The sequence below is a fragment of the Pleurodeles waltl genome, chromosome 3_1 (assembly GCF_031143425.1).
Source record: "Pleurodeles waltl isolate 20211129_DDA chromosome 3_1, aPleWal1.hap1.20221129, whole genome shotgun sequence".
Classification (NCBI taxonomy): domain Eukaryota; kingdom Metazoa; phylum Chordata; class Amphibia; order Caudata; family Salamandridae; genus Pleurodeles; species Pleurodeles waltl.
Genome location: NC_090440.1, coordinates 1846742373 through 1846761561, shown reverse-complemented (window position 1 = coordinate 1846761561; position 19189 = coordinate 1846742373). Strand labels below are relative to the sequence as shown.

Sequence of the window (19189 nt, the reverse complement as noted above, 5' to 3'; positions counted from 1 at the left end):
ACATCATAACAAATTACATAACTGAAGGGAGCTTATGGCCAATGTACAATTTAACACGCTTTGCCACCAGCATATGAGGTGCCTTTGGCAGAAATTGGTGAGACTCCTCAGCTTGTTTCCAAGTATATTGAAGAGAAGTACACAGAGACTCTTCATGAGTTGATCGCTCTTGGTCACCCCAGCCTGACGATCTGCTCAGGGTCTCCCTTCACTCACTCAACCGCCACTGTTACCCCCAAGGTTCTCGGCTATCACATTCTAAGCATAGAATGCCATACATCTCCCTCTCGTCATCAAACAAAAACATAAGAAAATAAGACATATAAGAAATTCAACAATTACAACTATTAAGAACATCTAAGTACAGAATTAGATTACAGCAATACCTGCTATACGAAGTCATCTAGAATTTTGGGGTGTCATTTCTCACAGACTTCTTCTCCCCACATCTGGTTTTGATTTTCACAACTCTTATGATATGACCTTATGATCTTCAGTCCTTACAGCATTTCCCATGACCTTGATTACTTTGAGAGGAGCAGAAAACCTTGAATGATCTTTTGAAAGACCTAGACGAGGACTTCTCACTCTGACAATATCTCCTACCCGAATCACTATTTTCTTTACAGCCTTCCGCCTAACAAACCTGATCTTCCTTTCAGAGTCCTTCTTGAGCTCTCTCTCACATTTTTGCTTATCATTACTTAAGAATTCTGATTTTGAACCAACTTTGTCACTTACCCATGAAGGACACACCAGAGTGTTTGGTTTTCTTCTCCTGAATAACTCAAATGGTGAAAACCCATTAATCGTATGTGTGGTTAACCAATAATTCTTAACCTTGCACAGTAACTCTTTCTTCCAACACATATTATTCGCCACCGCCAATTGGATACTTTCCTTCAGTACCCTATTTAGCCTCTCCACCATGCCATTTGTTTCTGGATGATAAAGAGAAGCTTTCCTGTGCTTAATGCCCCTGTCACTCAGATACTGTTGCATTGTCTGCAAAACAAGCTGTACACCATTATCAGTGAGGGTAGATGAAGGAAACCCTTCTCTGTCAAAAACTTGCTCAAGAAAATTTATGACATCACACATTTCTATAGTAGTAGTAATCCCAGTTTCAGGCAATCTCGAAAACATATCCACTAACACTAACACATATTTGTCAGTGCTGAAATGCTTGATAGGACCCAAAATGTGAAAAGAAATTTCTTGCCAAGGTTCTTTTGGTAATTCTCTCACATCCATTGGTTAGACCCTACAGGTTAATGCCTTTTCAGACCTATAACACTCCACACATTCTCTAACACTGTGCTCAATGTGAACATCCATCCCTGGCCACCAATACATGAGTCTCAACTTTCCTTGGTTTTACAGATTCCAGGATGACTCATGAGCCAAAGAGATTAATTCATCTCTCAACTTTGGCGGAATAGGCCTAGTCCCTCTCAGTACTAAATCACCATGTGAGGATAATTCATCCCTGACTCTCCAGAATCCACTTAATTGCTGATCATTCTTCTCAGTTCCATCCCATCCATTTCTGATCTTCTCGACAATCTGTTGTAAAACCTCATCACCAATCAATTCTGTCAGCCACTCAATTTCTTTAGTTATCCCTTCTCTAATCACACACACATCGAAATCATCATCAACACGCATAAACTCATCCTCAGATTTCAAATCATCATTTACTAATCTTGAACAACAATTAGCAATGTTATTCTTCGCTCTGGGTATATACTGAACTTCAAGATTAAATTCCTGTAATGCCACCACAAACCTTCTAATCCTGCCAGAAACAGCATCCAAACCCTTTTTCTCAGAAATTTATTTCAAAGGTTTCTGATCTGTTCTTACCAGAAACGTACTAACCCAGACAGACTTCCTCAGCTTATTCACTGCCCAAAACACAGCTAATGCTTCTTTCTCAATTACAGAATAATTCAGCTCTGCTCCCCTTAAGCACCTTGATATGAAAAGTATTGTTTTCTCAACCCCAGCATGTGTTTGCATCAAAACAGCATCAAGCCCCTTGGCACTAGCATCTAACATAATTACAGTATCTTGCTCAGGTTCAAAACTCTGTAAGCTAGAGGCAAACCTCAAGCTTTGTTTAATACCCACAAATTCATTTTCACATTCTTTGCTCCATTGAAAGGTAACACCTTTCCTCACTAGTTCTCTCATAAATTTTGTTTTATCTGAAAAACTGTCAAACAACCTGCTGTAAAAATCTACCATGCCAAGAAACGTAATCACTTCTTCCTTTGAAGAAGGACACGCAAGATTGAGAATTGTCTATTAAGTCTTTCTTTGGCTCAATACCTCTGGAGGAAATTCTATGACCAAGCTAGTCAATCTCATCAAGGTTAACTTTACATTTTTCCACCTTCAACGTTAGACCACTCTCCTTCAGTTTTCGAAGAACCTCCCATACTCTCTTGTTGTGTTGCTCTTCATTCTTGCCATACACTAAAATGTCATCTTGATTCCTCGAACTCCTTTAGGTACTCTTTCCATGGCACGTCGAAATACGGCCGCAGCTGAAGCTAGACCAAAAGGCACACGGATAAACTTATAAGTACCAAATGGGGGTAATGAACGCCGTTAAATCTTGAGAGTCTTTTTGTAACTTTATCTGATGATATGCAGAAGTTAAGTCTATAGAAGAGAAGCATTTTGCATTTTTCAATAAAGATAACATTTCGTGAATGTTAGGCAAAGGATAATGATCCACAACCACACATTTTTTCAACTCCCTCAATTCAATGCATAACCTCGGCTCACCATTAGCCTTCACAGCCATTACTACTGGGGCCAACCACTCGGTGGCTTCCACCTCTTCAATTATACTATTCTGTATCAATTTGTCCAATTCTGCTTTCATTTGTTCTTTGACCATCAAGGGTCCATTTCTTACTTTACAGACCACAGGAGTGACCCCTTTCCTCATTTTTATCTTATTCACATAACCCTTCAAACAACCAAGGTTGCTCCGAAAAAGATCCAGAAATTCCTGTTCATACAAAGGTCTGGAGCTGTTCACAGCATCAACACACTCTTCATCTTTCAGCCTTACAGAAGGGAACACATTGGGATCAACATATACTCTTAAATCCTTCTGATGTAACCAACTAATGAGGGAATCCCCTCTCATGGAGACATAGATCTCAGCAGTGAGCCTATTATTGAACTGAATGGTGCCCATAAAGTAACCCAACAGCTTAATAGGTTCCCCACCATAACCTTTCGGAGAAATATCGGGTTTGAAAAGTTTTACTGAAGCTTTGAGATGCTTTTCAAACAACTTTCTAGGAATAAGTGTAATCTTTGCCCCCGAATCAAACATCATGGGAATATGCACTCCATCAATTCGTACAACCTCTACTGGACCACTGAAACCATTTTTGACTTGCAAAATAAATTCTTCCGGAGAGTCATCATCCTCCAAATTTACCTCTTGAACTTCTTTTTTCCTACTATTCGAACTCCTACAACATGAAGCAACATGTCCCTTCTTACTACAAATTTTACAGAAAACGTTCCAACCAATACAACCCTTGAAATTGGCATAGTGGCCAAACTCACCACGCCTATAACATTTCCCTTGGCTGTCTTTAGAGTTATTTTTCACTATAGCCACTGTCACTCGCGGAACGCAGCTGGTGGAACACTTTTCCAAACGTGCTCACGCAATCAACTGCACAAATTATGTGGGCGTGGCGCCAGCAAGAAAGTCAGCTCACAGGTCCCACAACAAGGCGAGCATTCTTGACAACGTACTATAGGAAGTCACGGAACCACCAAAAATAGAAGGTAGCTGATAAGATGTCACATAAAAAAAATCTGTAAAACATACAATACGAGTTGGGGTGTCCTTATCTGTGTTACTCCCGGCTTTTTCGTCACATGTGAAGAGAAGTACACAGAGACACCACATGAGTTGATCGCTCTTCTATTTATTTACGATATCAGTAAGGAAGACACTCCAGCCTGCCGATCTGCTCCCAGTCTCCCTTCACTCACTCAACCATCACCGTCACCATGGTTACCCCCAAGATTCTCACAAGAGCATTCTAAGCATAGAATGCCACATATTTAATTAATCTTCACTACAGGCTTGATGTTGAATATGCACAGACTCTGAAGGGCCGGTTTGAGGGCGGTGCGGCCGCACTGGGTGCTGACCTGGATTGGAGGGGCGCTGACCTCAGGGGGGTGCTGTGTTTAACAATGACTTACGAAACCTGCCATTTAAAAGCACCTGCTGAAAAGTTCCTTGTGCGTCCATCCTTCAGGAAACAATTCAAATGTCAAGATACCTCTTGTGATTAATGTTCCTGCTAAAGAGAGAGATGGGAGTTTTGTCTAGTGGCAGCTTTGACTCACCATAAAGTAGCATAGGGAGTTAATAGACCTGCTTCAAAGAACAGAAATATATTTAATGTGGATAGCAGAGTGGATTCGTAAAGCCAGCCTTTACAAGCCCTGTAAAACAAATGAATGTATGTGAAAGGGGGGCTATGGAGAAATGAGGTGCACATTTGCCGGGTGATAGTGAGTGAATCTGATGAGTTGGGCATAGTGTAGGAGGGGGCAATAAAGACAGTTGCACAGGGCACCACCAGTGCTAAAGCCGGCCCTGGACTCTGACATCTGCAGAGGTACCGTGGAACACAGGTTCAATGGGCCATTTCATCATTTGTACCTTTTGAACAGATGCAAGAATGTTGGTGTACACATTGTAGGTCTCTAGTGTGGTTGTTTTTGGTAGGATCTGTATGCTTGCAGAGTCTTCAGTGACGAGGAGTTGCTGACTGCCCAGTTAGTTAGTGATAAGCTTCAAATATTGTTTGTCTTCTTCATCGCAGTCCAGCATCCATCGTCCTCTCTGGGTCCTCCACTAAAATACCCGAGGCTTTGTAATCAGGAGCCAGTATGGTCGACCAAGATAATGGATGAGCAACAGTACAAAATACTTTTCTTTGCTTCTAAAATTGTAAATGAATTCATTTTTAGATAACGGTGGAAAATGTTTTGCCTAAACGAGGTTGTACTCACCACCACACATACTTGAACTGCGATGCGTAAGACCTGAACTCAGATTAATGAAAATTACCGGTTTGTAATCAAGTTAATATGACCTCAAACAACCCCATCCAGATACTGTTTTTATACCTGCAAAACTAATGGTAATGAAAAATACTCCTATTTGCTAATTTCCTCCAAGTATAAGTAAGTGGATTGTCTACCAAGGATAAAAAAAAGTCACTAGAGTAAACATGGAAGACCCGAACTATGTCGGGAAAGCTATGTTTTATACAGGTTTCTCTGCATAATCCTTTGGTTTTGTGAACTACCAAAAAATGAGAAAGTCAATATATTACAGTTTTGATTCCGGCTTAGAAATGGTCGATTTACAATTTGTGAGTCTGTGTAGTGCTTCACATTTGGACTCGTTCAGTTTTCATATTTAGAACTTTTATTTTTATTTTTTTTCAGATAAATCCTGGATGCACACCCCTGAAGCTCTATCAAAACATTATATTCCCTACAATGCTAAAGTAAGTTATTCGGAAATATTTTTCCACTATAGTTTCCTGAAAAAGTTAGTAAGAATGAATGGTTACCTGAAACGTGCACGCAAAAGAATCGAAAAGAAAATGTATATCTAGAAGAGAAATAGTGTTTAATCGGGTATTCAAATTTTAGTGGTTTAGTTTTCCCTTTTGAATGCTTAATAGAGCTATGTCAATTGGCCATTTCTAAAGAGCATATATATTGACGTTTATTCTGCATGGCTTCATAGTCGCCCTGCATCTACATATAAAAAAAGATACCGATACAGGGCCTGCTTATTTATTTATTTTTTTTTATTCGAACTTGCCCTGCTTCTACGGCGCTAATTCGCCTTTTGTTTTTAAGGTGTAAATGTGTTATTTGTTAGGCTGTTGTGTATTAAGGCTTTAGAACGCCAGGGTTACCAAAAAAACGCCGGAGGCCAAAGGAATAGGTGCATTTCCAGATTCTCCCTAAACTTCCAGTGTTCTCTCAATACCCTCGGTACTGCTGGTAAGATTTCGTAACATCCGCAGAACCTCAAATGGTCAAAAGGTGGCCACTTAAACTCTTTTTGTCTTAGAACAACAACGTGATTTAAAGAAGTTGCTAGTAATACCTGCTTCGGTTTGTACTTAATAACCCGGAAATGAATATATGTTAATGCTTTGTTGAAAACAGCAGAGTGAGCCTGGAATGGTTGTTGAACTCACTGGGCATTTCCCGGTGGGATGAAGCCATAGAAGACCGATTTTTGTTTTTGTAATGTCTTAGGGCCCCTGCTCAGTGGTGTAACAAAGTACACTGTGCGCGGGCAGCAGGGCCCTGACTGTGTTCAAGGGGGAGGGTGCCCACTCCAGCTACTTTGCAGGCGGGTACCTCAAGTTTCGTTACACCACTGCCACTGCTGGCGTTTCTGTCACTTTATTGCAACAGGCACAGTGGGAGGTATAGCCAAAGAGAGCAGAGGAAAGAGGAAAAGAATGATGGTAGAGAGATCAGGCAGAGACGGAAAAGGAGAGAGTAAAACATGAATGGAAAGAGAGAAAGTGGAGAGGAACTTAGAGTTGCTGGTTTGAACATTTTTAACTGGGCTGCCTATGGCTCCCTAGCCAGCCCTATTGTTAAAAATTGGGTCTTTGGTTGGCAATCAGGATACCCTCTGTCCAAGCAAGGACCCTCACTCTAGTCAGGGTAAAAGAGAATCACCCTCAGCTAACCCCAGCTTTCCCCCTTGGTAGCTTGGCACGAGCAGTAGGCTTAACTTCAGAGTGCTAGGTGTAAAGTATTTGTACCAACACACACAGTAACTTAATGAAAACACTACAAAATGGCACCACAGGTTTAGAAAAATAAAAAATATTTATCTAAACAAAACAAGATCAAAATGACAAAAATCCACAATACACAAGTCAAGTTATCAATTAAAAAGCAAAAAGAGTCTTCATGTAGTTTTGAACACACACTAACACTGTTAGCATGAAAATGTACCTTGGGTGCGTCAAAAATAACATCGCACGGGCGAGTGTGCGTCAAAAAGGGCTTGTGATGCGTCTATTTCAGTCACGAGTGAGACCTTGCGTCGTTTCTCCTTTTGTCAGGTCGGGGTGTGTCACTCCTTCTCTCTGCAGGAGAGCGATGCGTTGATCCAGTCAGCACTCTCGGGTCCGGGCAGGCCTTCCGTTGTTTTTACACACCCAGCGGTACTTGCGTCGGAAATCCAGCCTCACGATGATCTGAGAACCACACAGTGCAGGTTGCGATCTCACCTGCCTCCATCAGCGATGCTGCGCGCCGTTTCTCCAGCTCCGTGCATCGATTCTTCGGTCGCATTGCAGGCGAGCGTCGATTTTCAGCAGCGAAGCCGGCGGCGCATTGCTGAGTAGATCTTTTCCCTGCACCGCGTTCTGTGCATTGATTTCTTCCTCTTAGGCTGCCAGCTTCTCCTTTCAGGGTCCCAGGAACTGGATGTGCACCACAGGGCAGAGTAGGAGTCTCTGCGGAGACTTCAGGTGCTGGCAGGGAGAAGTCTTTGCTGTCCCTGAGACTGCAAACAACAGGAGGCAAGCTCTAAATCAAGCCCTTGGAGATCTTCACAAGATGGAAGGCACACAAAGGGGGTCATTCCGACCTCGGCGGTCTTTTCAATAGACCGCCGAGGGACCGCCGTACGGAAGACCGCCAGTGCTGGCGGTCTTCCGCATGGGCCATTCTGACTGTTGGCAGCGCTCCGCCCGTTTCCGGACGAAGAGCCGCCAACAGCCATACTGGCGGCAGGCGGGGAAGTGGAGGTAGCTCCACCTCCACCGCCACGCCAACAGAACACCGCCCAGCGAATCACGACCTGTGATTCGCTGTGGCGGTGTTCTGTTGGCGTGGCGGTGTCGGCGGAGCTGCCCGTTCCCTCCCGGAGGATCACCAGGAACAGGTAAGGTGATCGTCCGCTAGGGAAGGGGGGTGGGGGGGTGTTGTGAGTTGTGTGCGTGCATGGGGGTGTGCGTGTGTGTATATTGAGGGGGCGTGTGAATGCGTGCATGAATGCGGGGGTGTGTGTGTATGTGCATGAATGCGTGCATGAATGCAGGGGGTGTGTGTGTATGTGCATGATGAATGCGTGCATGAATGCGGGGGGGTGTATGTGCATGAATGCGTGCATGAATGCGGGGGTGTGTGTATGTGCATGAATGCGTGCCTGTATGTGTGTATGTGTGTGTATATGTTGGGGATCGGGGTGGGGGACGGGGTCCTGCAACCTTTTGGGGGTGGCAGGGGTGGTGGGGGCTAGGGGAGGGAGTCGGGTGGGGGTTGGGGGTGGGGGAGACCCCTATCAGTGCCAGGGAAGGGATTCCCTGGCACTGATAGTGCTTACCGCCATGGATTGCATGGCGGTCCCCAACCGCATGAAATCCATGGCGGTAAGCCGGGGTCAGGCGGGTTGGAATACCGCCGGCGGTATGTGACGACCGCCGGGCTGGAGACCCAGGTCTCCAGCCCGGCAGTCGTTACCGCTGTGGCGGTCGGAACGGTGAAGCGGCGGCTGACCATGGCGGTAACCGCCATGGTCAGAATACATGAAAAAAGACCGCCAGCCTGTTGGCGGTCTTACCGCCGCTTCACCGCCGACCGTCAGGGTCAGAATGACCCCCAAAGTCCAGTCTTTGACCTCTTACTCTGGCAGAAGCAGCAACTGCAGGATAGCTCCACAAAGCACAGGCAGGGCAGCACTTCTCCTCAGCTCTTCTCCAGGCAGAGGTTCCTCTTGTTTCCAGAAATGTTCTAAAGTCTGTGGTTTTGGGTGTCCTTCTTATACCCAATTTCTCCTTTGAAGTAGGCCTACACACACACAACATGCCGTGATCACTCATTCCTCATGCCGGACACCTGGACATGTAACCTACTGGCCAGTATTTTGTACATGCAAGGTCGAGACCCACCTGAGCACTTTATCAGAAGATCAGATTTGCAACACTGTGACTAGGCCTGGATTCCTTTCAGCAAAGAATATATAGAATTGTTTCATAACCCTTCAGGAGTTGTATTTAAGGCCCTCAGAACTCTGTAACAGACAATCATCAAATTCCAACACCGTACTGTGTTCTCCTGGCTGCTGCATTTAACTAAACCAACTGTTCCAGTTTTGCCAAGTGCCTCTTTTCTTTAATTTTTTAAGTTAAATCTGCATTCAAGCAACATTTTGGTGAGCCAGATAGGAGAGACTGGTCCTCTGAGCCTAGACTGCAGCCGAAAGAAGGGGATCCCACCCTTATGGATTCACATCTGCACAAACAAGAGAGGTGACCAGATGCCGCAATTGATTGAAAGTTCTGCCTAATCGAGACAGCGGGGGTCTATTCTGAAGCCGCCATCAGTGGGTAAGAGACTATGGTGGTCATTACAACCCTGGCGGTTGGTGTTAAAGCGGCGGTAAGACCGCCAACAGGCCGGTGGTAAAAAATTTGCAATTACGACCGTGGCGGAAACTGCCAACAAAGACAGCCACTTTAACACTCCGACCGCCACAGCGATACAAACAGCGCGGCGGTCACCGCCAACAGACAGGCGGAGGACAAAGTACCGCCCACAGTATCACAACCTACCAATCCGCCACCTTTTCCGGGACAGATTCACCGTGGATAAAAAAACGGCGGAAACAGGATTCCGAAGGGAAAACGCTCACCTCTACACACCCCATGAGGAACTAGGACACCATGGAGCTGGAACTCCAAATTCTCCCTGTGATAGTCTTCCTGCTCCTCTACCAGGAGCACGAACGCTGGTTGCGAAGACCACGGTGAGTACTGCACCTACGACACAGGGGAGGGGGAGGGAAAAAACAGGGACACACACACGCAATACCCCCACCCCACCCTCACCCACTACAACACACACACTAATACATATTTATACATGATAGTTACACCCCGCAACCCCCCCGGAAGAATGCAAAGACAAAAGGAAATTAGTGTAACCATAGAAATATATTAAAAGCAAGTTTGCAAAAAAATATATATACACCATTAACAAAATATACACCAATCATAGTAGTCCAGGTAGTGCTCCAATTAAGTCAGTGGAACACTGGGCCCACACGGTATGGACGAGGCCCACACAAGATCCCCGACCATGATGGAGAGAACACTGGAGGGGCATCAGAGAGCAAGAAAACAGGCACCTCAGGGGGAGGGAAAGGGGGGGCACCTCAGCCGGTTGAGTGCACAACGCCAAATCCACGAGAGGGCCACATGCCCACTGTTCCATCCTGGGGAGTGCAAATCCACAGTCTCTCAAGTCTCTACAGTTGGTGGCTTGCCCACTGCCATATCCTGGGGAGTGCAAAGCCACAGTCTCTCAAGTCTCTACAATGGGTGGCTTGCCCACTGCCATATCCTGGGGAGTGCAAAGCCACAGTCTCTCAAGACTCTACATTGGGTGGCTTGCCCACTGCCATATCCTGGGGAGTGCAAAGCCACAGTCTCTCAAGTCTCTACAGTGGCTGGTTTGCCCACTGTTTAATACTAGGGAGTGCAAAGCCACAGTCTCTCAAGTGGATAACAGTCTCCACTGGTTCTGGAGGGGGCTTTGTGCCCAGAGTGCTTCATCCTGCTAAGGACAGAGGTAGTGGATGCCTTTCTCGCCTTGTACTGTAGGGGGCTTTGTGCCCAGAGTGCTTCATCCTGCTAAGGACAGAGGTAGTGGATGTACCTCTCCACTGCTTCTGGAAGGGGCTTTGTGCCCAGAGTGCTTCATCCTGCTAAGGATAGAGGTAGTGGATGTATCTCTCCACTGGTTCTGGAGGGGGCTTTGTGCCCAGAGTGCTTCATCCTGCTAAGGACAGAGGTAGTGGATGCCTTTCTCGCCTTGTACTGTAGGGGGCTTTGTGCCCAGAGTGCTTCATCCTGCTAAGGACAGAGGTAGTGGATGTACCTCTCCACTGCTTCTGGAAGGGGCTTTGTGCCCAGAGTGCTTCATCCTGCTAAGGATAGAGGTAGTGGATGTATCTCTCCACTGGTTATGGAGGGGGCTTTGTGCCCAGAGTGCTTCATTCTGCCCGTGACGGACTCAGTAGCGTCAGTGCCCTTGGCGCTCATGGGGCAGCGGTGTTTGAGACGGCGGTGCCCTGTTCAGCAGTGCTTGAGACGGCGGTGCCCTGTTCAGCGGTGCTTGAGACGGCGGTGCCCTGTTCAGCGGTGCTTGAGATGGCGGTGCCCTGTTCAGCGGTGCTTGAGATGGCGGTGCCCTGTTCAGCGGTGCTTGGAGATGCGGTGCCCTGTTCAGCGGTGCTTGGAGATGCGATGCCCTGTTCAGCGGTGCTTGGAGATGCGGTGCCCTGTTCAGCGGTGCTTGGAGATGCGGTGCCCTGTTCAGCGGGGCTTGGAGCGGCGGTGACCTGTTCAGCGATGCTTGGAGATGCGGTGCCCTGGTCAGTGGCGCTTGGAGCGGCGGTGCCCTGTTCAGCGGCGCTTGAGACGGCGGTGCCCTGTTCAGCGGTGCTTGGAGCAGCGGTGCCCTGTTCAGCGGTGCTTGAGACGGTGGTGCCCTGTTCAGTGGTGCTTGGAGTGGCGGTGCCCTGTTCAGCGGTGCTTGAGGCGGCAGGCTCCTTTGCAGTGACTCAGCTGCTGGTGGTCCTCTCTGTCCCAGCGGGGCTTGTGCTGGCGGTCCTCTCTGTCCCAGCGGGGCTTGTGTCGCCGGTCCTCTCTAGCCCAGTGGGGCTTGTGCTGCCGGTCCTCTCTAGCCCAGCGGGGCTTGTGCTGGCGGTCCTCTCTAGCCCATCAGGGCTTGTGCTGCCGGTCCTCTCTGTCCCAGCGGGGATGATGGCTGTGGCCTCCTGGGCAGCGGGGATGATGGCTGTTTCCTCCGCTGTGCTGCTTTTCCCAGACTTTCCTGCTTTCGTGTGGCCCTTCCCCACCTTGGAAGGTGTCGCAGCTGACTCCACACTCCCACCGGGACCCCTGGGAGCGGCTTTGGTGGCTGGAGTCTTCCCCCTCTCCCTCCGGGCACTGGCCAACTTCTCATGCTTCACAGGTGGGGGACTGTCTGTGCTGTGGCTCTGTGCCAAACTGGCTGCCCTGGTGGCTGGTGCACCCCAGATTCCGGTGACTACAGGCACCACTGGTCCCGGAGATGTTGTGGCTGAGGTGCTAGTTCGGGACCTAGGAGACGGACGGTGTGGGGGAGGTGTGGGAAAGAGGTCAAGGGTGGACAGGAAAAGTTTTTTGGACACACTGGGACGGGTAGCTGGAGGGGTTTGGGAGTGGAGATGATGCATGCGCTGGAGGCTGTTGTGAGGTGGATGGCTGTTGGGTGGGTGTGTGCCTGCGTTTGTGTATCTTGGGATGTGGCGTCCCAAACACACTGGGAGAGGACACAGGGGACGTGTGAATGGTAGTGGGGGTGGTGACTGCAAATGAGTGGGGTGTGGTGGTGGGTGTGCTGGTGATGGACGTAGTGGCTGTAGATGAAGTGCATGCAGGTATGAGTGTAGACGAGACTGGGAGGGAGACGAGGAGGAGGGGACACAGTGGCGGCAGTGGATGTTGGTGTGTCTGCATGTGTGTGATGCTTGCGTGAGTGCCTGTGGGATGTGTGGTGCTTATGTTCGCCAGAGCTTCCCTTGTGTGTTGACGTGTGTGCATGCTGATCTGAAGGTGTGCTTTGGGATAGGCTGGGGTACAGGGGATTGGGTCTGGGTGGAGGAAGTTGGAGGGGGGAGGCTAGAGACGGGGACAATGGCTGCCATCAGTGCTGAGGCCAGAGTCTGAAAAGCTTGCTGAAGGGCCGCCTGACCAGAATGAATGCTCTCCAGGAATGCATTAGTTTGTTGCAACTGCCTTTCTACACCCTGGATGGCATTCAAAATGGTAGACTGCCGAACAGTGAGGGACCTGAGTAGGTCAATGGCCTCCTCACTGAGGGCAGCAGGGGTGACTGGGGCAGGGCCTGAGGTGCCTGGGGCGAAGGTGATGCCCACCCTCCTGGGTGAGTGGGCACGGGTCAAAGGCTGAGGGGCTGCTGGGAGGTCTGGGAGCACAGATGTTGCCACCACCACAAGGGAGCTCCCATCAGAGGATGAGTCTGTGTCGCTGGTGTCCGCTCCTGTCCTCGCTGTGGCGCTCCCCTCACCCTCTGTCCCACTGGTGAACTCCGAGTCCGTAGTTTCGCCCTCCAGGGCCATGTGGGATGCAGCTCCCTCCTGCTCCGGTGCCACTGCTCCTCCGTCTGATGATGCTAATGCACACAAGAACAGGGAGACCACAAAAAGGGGGGACGACGACAGAAGAAAGACATGTTGAGTGCATGCATTACCGCTACCGTTGGCGGACACGACAGACACAGAAGCTACCTGCACTATGCCGCGCTCTTGGGCTCCACTGTTCAATTCCTGGGAAATGGCCTACTAGCCTATGGACGACATCTGCACACATGGATGACACAGGGGCATGACTAGGTGTAGTTGGCACTCTACAAAGTTGGGGTGGGGTGCCACATGGCCTGCCTTACGGAGGGACCTTTTCTACTAAACTCGCCCTGGCCTAGAGAAACCCACAGCCCACCTCCCCCACCCAGACCCCTCCACAGCACGCGAAATCTGCAGGATGAGAGTGTCAAGCGGCCATCCAACACCGGGTACGCCACCGCCAGGATCCTGAACATCAGGGGAGTCATGGTGCGACGGGCACCCCTCCCACGTTGGGAGGCCATCCCCAGCTGAGCCTCCGCCGTCTTCTTGCTCCAGCGGCGAATGTCCTTTCATCTTTTCTGGCAGTGCGTGCTCCGTCTGTGGTAGACCCCCAGGGTCCGGACGTCCTTGGCGATGGCACACCAAATATCTTTTTTCTGATGGGCACTGACCTACATGATTTGTACAGGGGGAAGAGAAACTTATTACCAACTGCACCGTCACAGTCATTGGCCCCCATCCCTACCCTTGCCATGTGGCACATGCACTCACGGTCATTTCATGCACGCCGCACTCTCCCCCCTACCTTCTTACATCCACCCCTCTCCACACAGGCATAGCCCATACAGCATGCTCCCACTGTACTTACCTGTTTGTCTGGAGGACCTTAGAGTAGCGTGTACTGGGGAGGACCCCATCCATGAGTTTCTCCAACTCCTCCGATGTGAAGGCTGGGGCCCTTTCCCCAGACACTCGAGCCATTGTCTCTTCCAGACCGAGGTCACAGAAGCACTTGCAGTGTAGGTCCTCTCCTGTTGAAGATCAGGTATCGAGTGATTCAACAGATAGAAAATGGTGGTGACGTCTGCGGCGGTGCGTACCGTCACCGCTGGTGTACATCGTCATTGGCTCCTGGGATCCATAGGGTCCAATGTTAACCAATGCAGAATTGCGCCGCGGTCTTTGACCGCCTTCCGCAACGGTGTACAATGCCAGTGCAGTTACCTCACATCCAATTGTCCCACTTTACAGGTCAGGCAGCCGCCATTTCAGGGGCCCACGTGGCTTAATTTTTAACTGCATCATACATACCTAGGCCTAGACTCAACACACATACAGGCCACTTTCTGGATTAGGAATTGTGTTCTGTGTAAGCTGTGGGTACGTACCTCTGAGTTGTTTGACTCTGTGCTCGCTGCTGTCCTTCATAGGCACCGTCCGCTGGGACATGTGAGGAGATGGCGGCATCCTCCGGTGTACCGACCATTGGTGGACCTGTCGACAATGGAGGAAAGACATGTGATCATCACCTACAGGCTTGACCGTGCCACAATCCAGGAACTGTGTACCCAGCTGGAGCCAGACCTGATGTCAGCTATCAGCCATCCCACAGGAATCCCCCCTCAAGTGCAAGTGCTGTCAGTGCTCCATTTCCTTGCAAGTGGGTCATTTCAAACAACAGTGGCCATAGCATCAGGGATGTCCCAGCATGTGTTTTCCAACGTGTTGTCCAGAGTGTTGTCTGCCCTGCTGAAACACATGCGGAGCAACATCCTTTTCTCTCAGGTGGAGGATTTGCCTACAGGGAAAGGTGATTTCTATGCCCTGGGACATATCCCTAACATCATAGGTGCCATTGATGGGACACATGTGGCTTTGGTCCCCCCCACAGGAAAGAACAGGTGTACAGAAACTGGAAGAGTTATCATTCGGTGAATGTACAGATGGTATGTTTGGCCGACCAGTAGATCTCCCATGTGAATGCCAAGTTCCCTGGCTTAGTTCCTGCGGAATAGCAGCATCCCTTATGTGATGGGGCAACTCCAGAGGCACCATGTGTGGCTATTAGGTGAGCACCTGGAAGCAAGACAGTGGGAATGTTGTCTGGGTCTTGGGATATCCCTACAGGTTAGTGTGTGTCTAACAGTTGTCCCTCGCCATTTGCAGGTGACTCTGGTTACCCCAACCTGTCATGGCTACTGACCCCAGTGAGGAATCCCAGGACAAGGGCAGAGGAACGCTACAATGAGGCACATGGGCGAACTAGGAGGGTGATCGAATGGACCTTCGGCCTCCTGAAGGCCAGGTTCAGGTGCCTCCATATGACCAGTGGATCCCTATTCTACTCACCAAAGAAGGTGTGCTAGATCATCGTGGCCTGCTGTATGCTTCACAACTTGGCTTTGCGACGGCAGGTGCCTTTTCTGCAGGAAGATGGTCCATATGGCGGTGTTGTAGCAGCTGTGGAGCTTGTAGACAGTAAAGACGAGGAAGCAGAAGAAGAAGACATGGACAACAGGGACTCAGTGATCCAGCAATATTTCCAGTGAAACACAGGTAAGAATACAAACCTGCCTATTACATGTATTTAAGCACTACTACCTCTCTACTGTCTGTCGTTTTCACCCAGTGTATGGTCACTGAGTTGTCACTTTCCCTTACGATTTCACAGATGTGGGTCCCAATGTGTGACATCTGCTTTGATTCCTCATGGACTAGAGCTGTGTGACATTGTTGACATTACAAATGAAAGAGCTTTTTGCCACAGTAATTGCTAATACAGTATTCCGAAATCACAGACTGACTCCAGATTGTTTTGTGCTTTAAGAGTGTTTATTTCAGTGCTCAATATTGGAGGGGGTAGCAAAATGATGAGAGTGATGGTGGAGGAATGTCCATGGCAGTGTCCAGTCTATTAGTCTCACAGGTGCATTGCCCAAATGGGCATAGGAAGTGGACCTGGGGCAGTTTAAGGATGGACAGGGTGACAAAGTGGGACAGTAGGATGACAATCAGGGTAGTCTCATTTCTTGGCGGGGGTCTTGGCATCATTCTCTGTCTTTGTCCTGGATCTCAGGGACCGTTTGCGAGGTGGATCTCCCTCTGCAGGGGGTGGGGTGCTGGTGTGGTGGTCCTGTGGCGGTGCCTCATGTCCACTAGTGCCGGCGGAGGTGGTGGGCAGTTCATCGTCCAGGCTAGTGTCAGGGGCCCCTTGTTGTGCCACAGTGTCCCTTCTGGTGTTGAGTACTTTCTTTAGCACCACTACAATGGGGCCCAGGGTGGAATTGATGGTTCTGAGTTTCTCCCTGAAGCCCAAATACTGTTCCTCCTGCAGGCGCTGGGTCTCCTGAAACTTGGCCAGTACCGTTGCCATCGTCTCCTGAGAGTGGTGGTAGGCTCCCATGATGTTGGAGAGGGCCTCATGGAGAGAGGGTTCCCTGGGCCTGTCCGCCCCTTGTCGCACAGCAGCCCTCCCAGTTCCCCTGTGTTTCTGTGCCTCCGTCCCCTGGACTGTGTGCCCACTACCACTGCCCCCAGGTCCCTGTTGTTGGGGTGGTGGGTTAGCCTGGGTTCCCTCTAGTGGTGGACACACTGCTGATTGACGTGTCCTGAGGACGGAGGTATGGGCCTGCTGGGTGGGTGCTGTGCTGGTGTTTCCAGACGGGGGAAGCTCTGTGGTGGCCTATGACTGGATGAGGGGAACAGACTGTCCCGAGGTCCTAGATGGGCCGGGCTGGTCATCTAGATCCAGTTGCACAGAGGTGCTGTCATCAGTGTGGGCCTCTTCTGTTGGTGGTGTGGACATGTGTGGACTCTCCTGTCCGGTGACATTGGGTAGGGGTCCTGCAAGGGTATAAAAGGATGTTTCTTACATCTGTGTTTGCCATGGTGTGCAATGGGTGGGTGACCATATACCACAGTGCTTGCATTCCTGTGTGGGACCTTGTGTGATGATAGTTTAGGGGGGTGTATGGGTATGTGCAGTGGCCATGCTTAAGTGATGGGTGTCCATGCTTTGTTGTTGCATGCAGGGCTTGGGGTTAGGATGTGTGGTTTGTGATGTTTGGACATTTGTTAGTAGTTAGAGTGATGGGAGTGAGGGTGAGGGTGGGGGTATGTGATAGCATGCAGGTATGGTGGGGGATATAATAGTTAAGATTTGACTTACCAGAGTCCATTCCTCCACCTACTCCTGCAAGGCCCTCAGGATGCAGAATCGCCAAGAACTGCTCCTCCCATGTTGTTAGTTGTGGGGGAGGAGGTAGGGGTCTGCTGCCAGTCCGCTGAACCGCAAGGTGGTGTCTTGAGACCACGGAACGCACCTTCCCCCGTAGGTCGTTCCACCTATTCCTGAAGTCCTCCCGATTTCTTGGGTGCTGTCCCACTGCATTGACCCTGTCCAGTATTCTTCACCATAGCTCCATCTTCCTTGCAATTGAGGTGTGCTGCACCTGTGATCCGAATAGCTGTGGCTCTACCCAGACGATTTCCTCCACCATGACTCTGAGCTCCTCCTCCGAGAACCTGGGGTGTCTTTCCTGTGCCATGGGGTGGTGTAGGTGATGTGTGGGGTGATAAGTTTGCTGATATGTAGTGGTGTGTAGTGTGAGGTGCGTAGAAGTTGTGTGGGTGATGCTGTTGTGTGCCTGTGGATGCTAGTATTGTTGATGGTGGTGTCTCTCTCTGGCCTTCTCTCAGTAGTTGTGGTCGTAGGGGTTTGTGGGTGATGTGGGTGTGTGTTTTATATTGTAATGGGTGTGTGGGAGTGGTGTGTGTATGTGTATCAGGTGTGTGTATTTCGAATTGTCCAATGTGGCTGTGTTTTGTATGTGTGTGTGTATTTTGAGCGTGGTGGTGTGTACCGCCAATGGAATACCGCGTTTGAAAGACCGCTGCATGGATTCGTGGGTCGGGATAGTGTGGGCGTATTTCTGTTGGCGTGAGGGTGGAGGTTTAGTTTTCGCCAGTTTATCACTGACCTTTGGTGTGGCGGACTTGTGTGGGTGTCTGAATTTTGGCAGATTCCGTGTTGTGGGTCATAATAGCTGTGGCGGTTTACCACGGCCGCAGCGGTGTGTTGGCGGTCTTCTGCATGGCGGTTAGCGGCTTTTACCGCCAATGTTGTAATGACCGCCTATATCTGATCCTTAGTCCCAGCATTTGGCATATGGCAAACTAGGGCTCCACTTGGACCACTGGGTGAGCTACAGATGGTATGCCTGACCATGGGTGTGATATAGGTGCTCAGCCTGAAATGCTGGGCAAGACACAGATGGTACGCGTGACCCTAGGTCTGATAAAGGGCTCTGCTTGGACTGCTGGGCGAGATACAGATTGTACACTTGACCCCTGGGTGTGACGTAGGGATGACATTTGGACTGCTGGATGTGATGCAGATGGGACACATAGGCTTTGGGTGTGATATAGGCCCAACACCTCAGTCTTACTTTTTGGTCTAAAAGTGTTTTCTCAGCACTACGGGTCTCTTAAACACTGGTGGTGTGGGAAAGAAGTGAGAGGTGTTATTCGCTTGGATCGCTGGCTGTGACACAGATGGTACGCTAAGCCCCTAGAAGTGAAATAGGGTGCAATTCAGGCTGTAGGGAAAGATTTGGATCTTTGAGATGAAGTATAGCTTATGCTTGGCTGAGGAGGACTTGTAGTTGTCGAGTTGTTCTCTGTGTAAATTGTTGCTCTCTTTGTCCCCGAGCCGATACTGACAGACTATCGGGCTCACTTAGACTTGTGTACTGTGCAGAGCCTCCCCTCGGCATTGAGCAGCATGTGCTAGGAGCAAGTTAAGGTTTTTTGTTTTTGTTTTGGGCAAAGTAATTTGTTCTCTTTAATTTTTTTCCTTTCTTTTCTTTTTATTTCCATTGTGTCTTTCAATGCATTGTTACATTGTTGATCTTGTGGTGCTAATAACCTATTGCAACTTAATTT

At 49.2% G+C, this 19189-nt stretch overlaps 1 protein-coding gene across 8 annotated transcripts in view; it reads left to right on the top strand.

Moving 5' to 3' along the window:
- The window catches only part of GULP1 (GULP PTB domain containing engulfment adaptor 1), a 1895686-nt gene that overhangs the window by 1286713 nt on the left and 589784 nt on the right, over nt 1-19189 (top strand). For all 8 annotated transcript variants that reach the window (XM_069225937.1, XM_069225932.1, XM_069225939.1 and 5 more), the window contains one exon: nt 5512-5573. In XM_069225937.1, coding sequence (XP_069082038.1) covers nt 5512-5573 — 62 coding nt within the window. The remainder of the gene's footprint in view (nt 1-5511; nt 5574-19189) is intronic.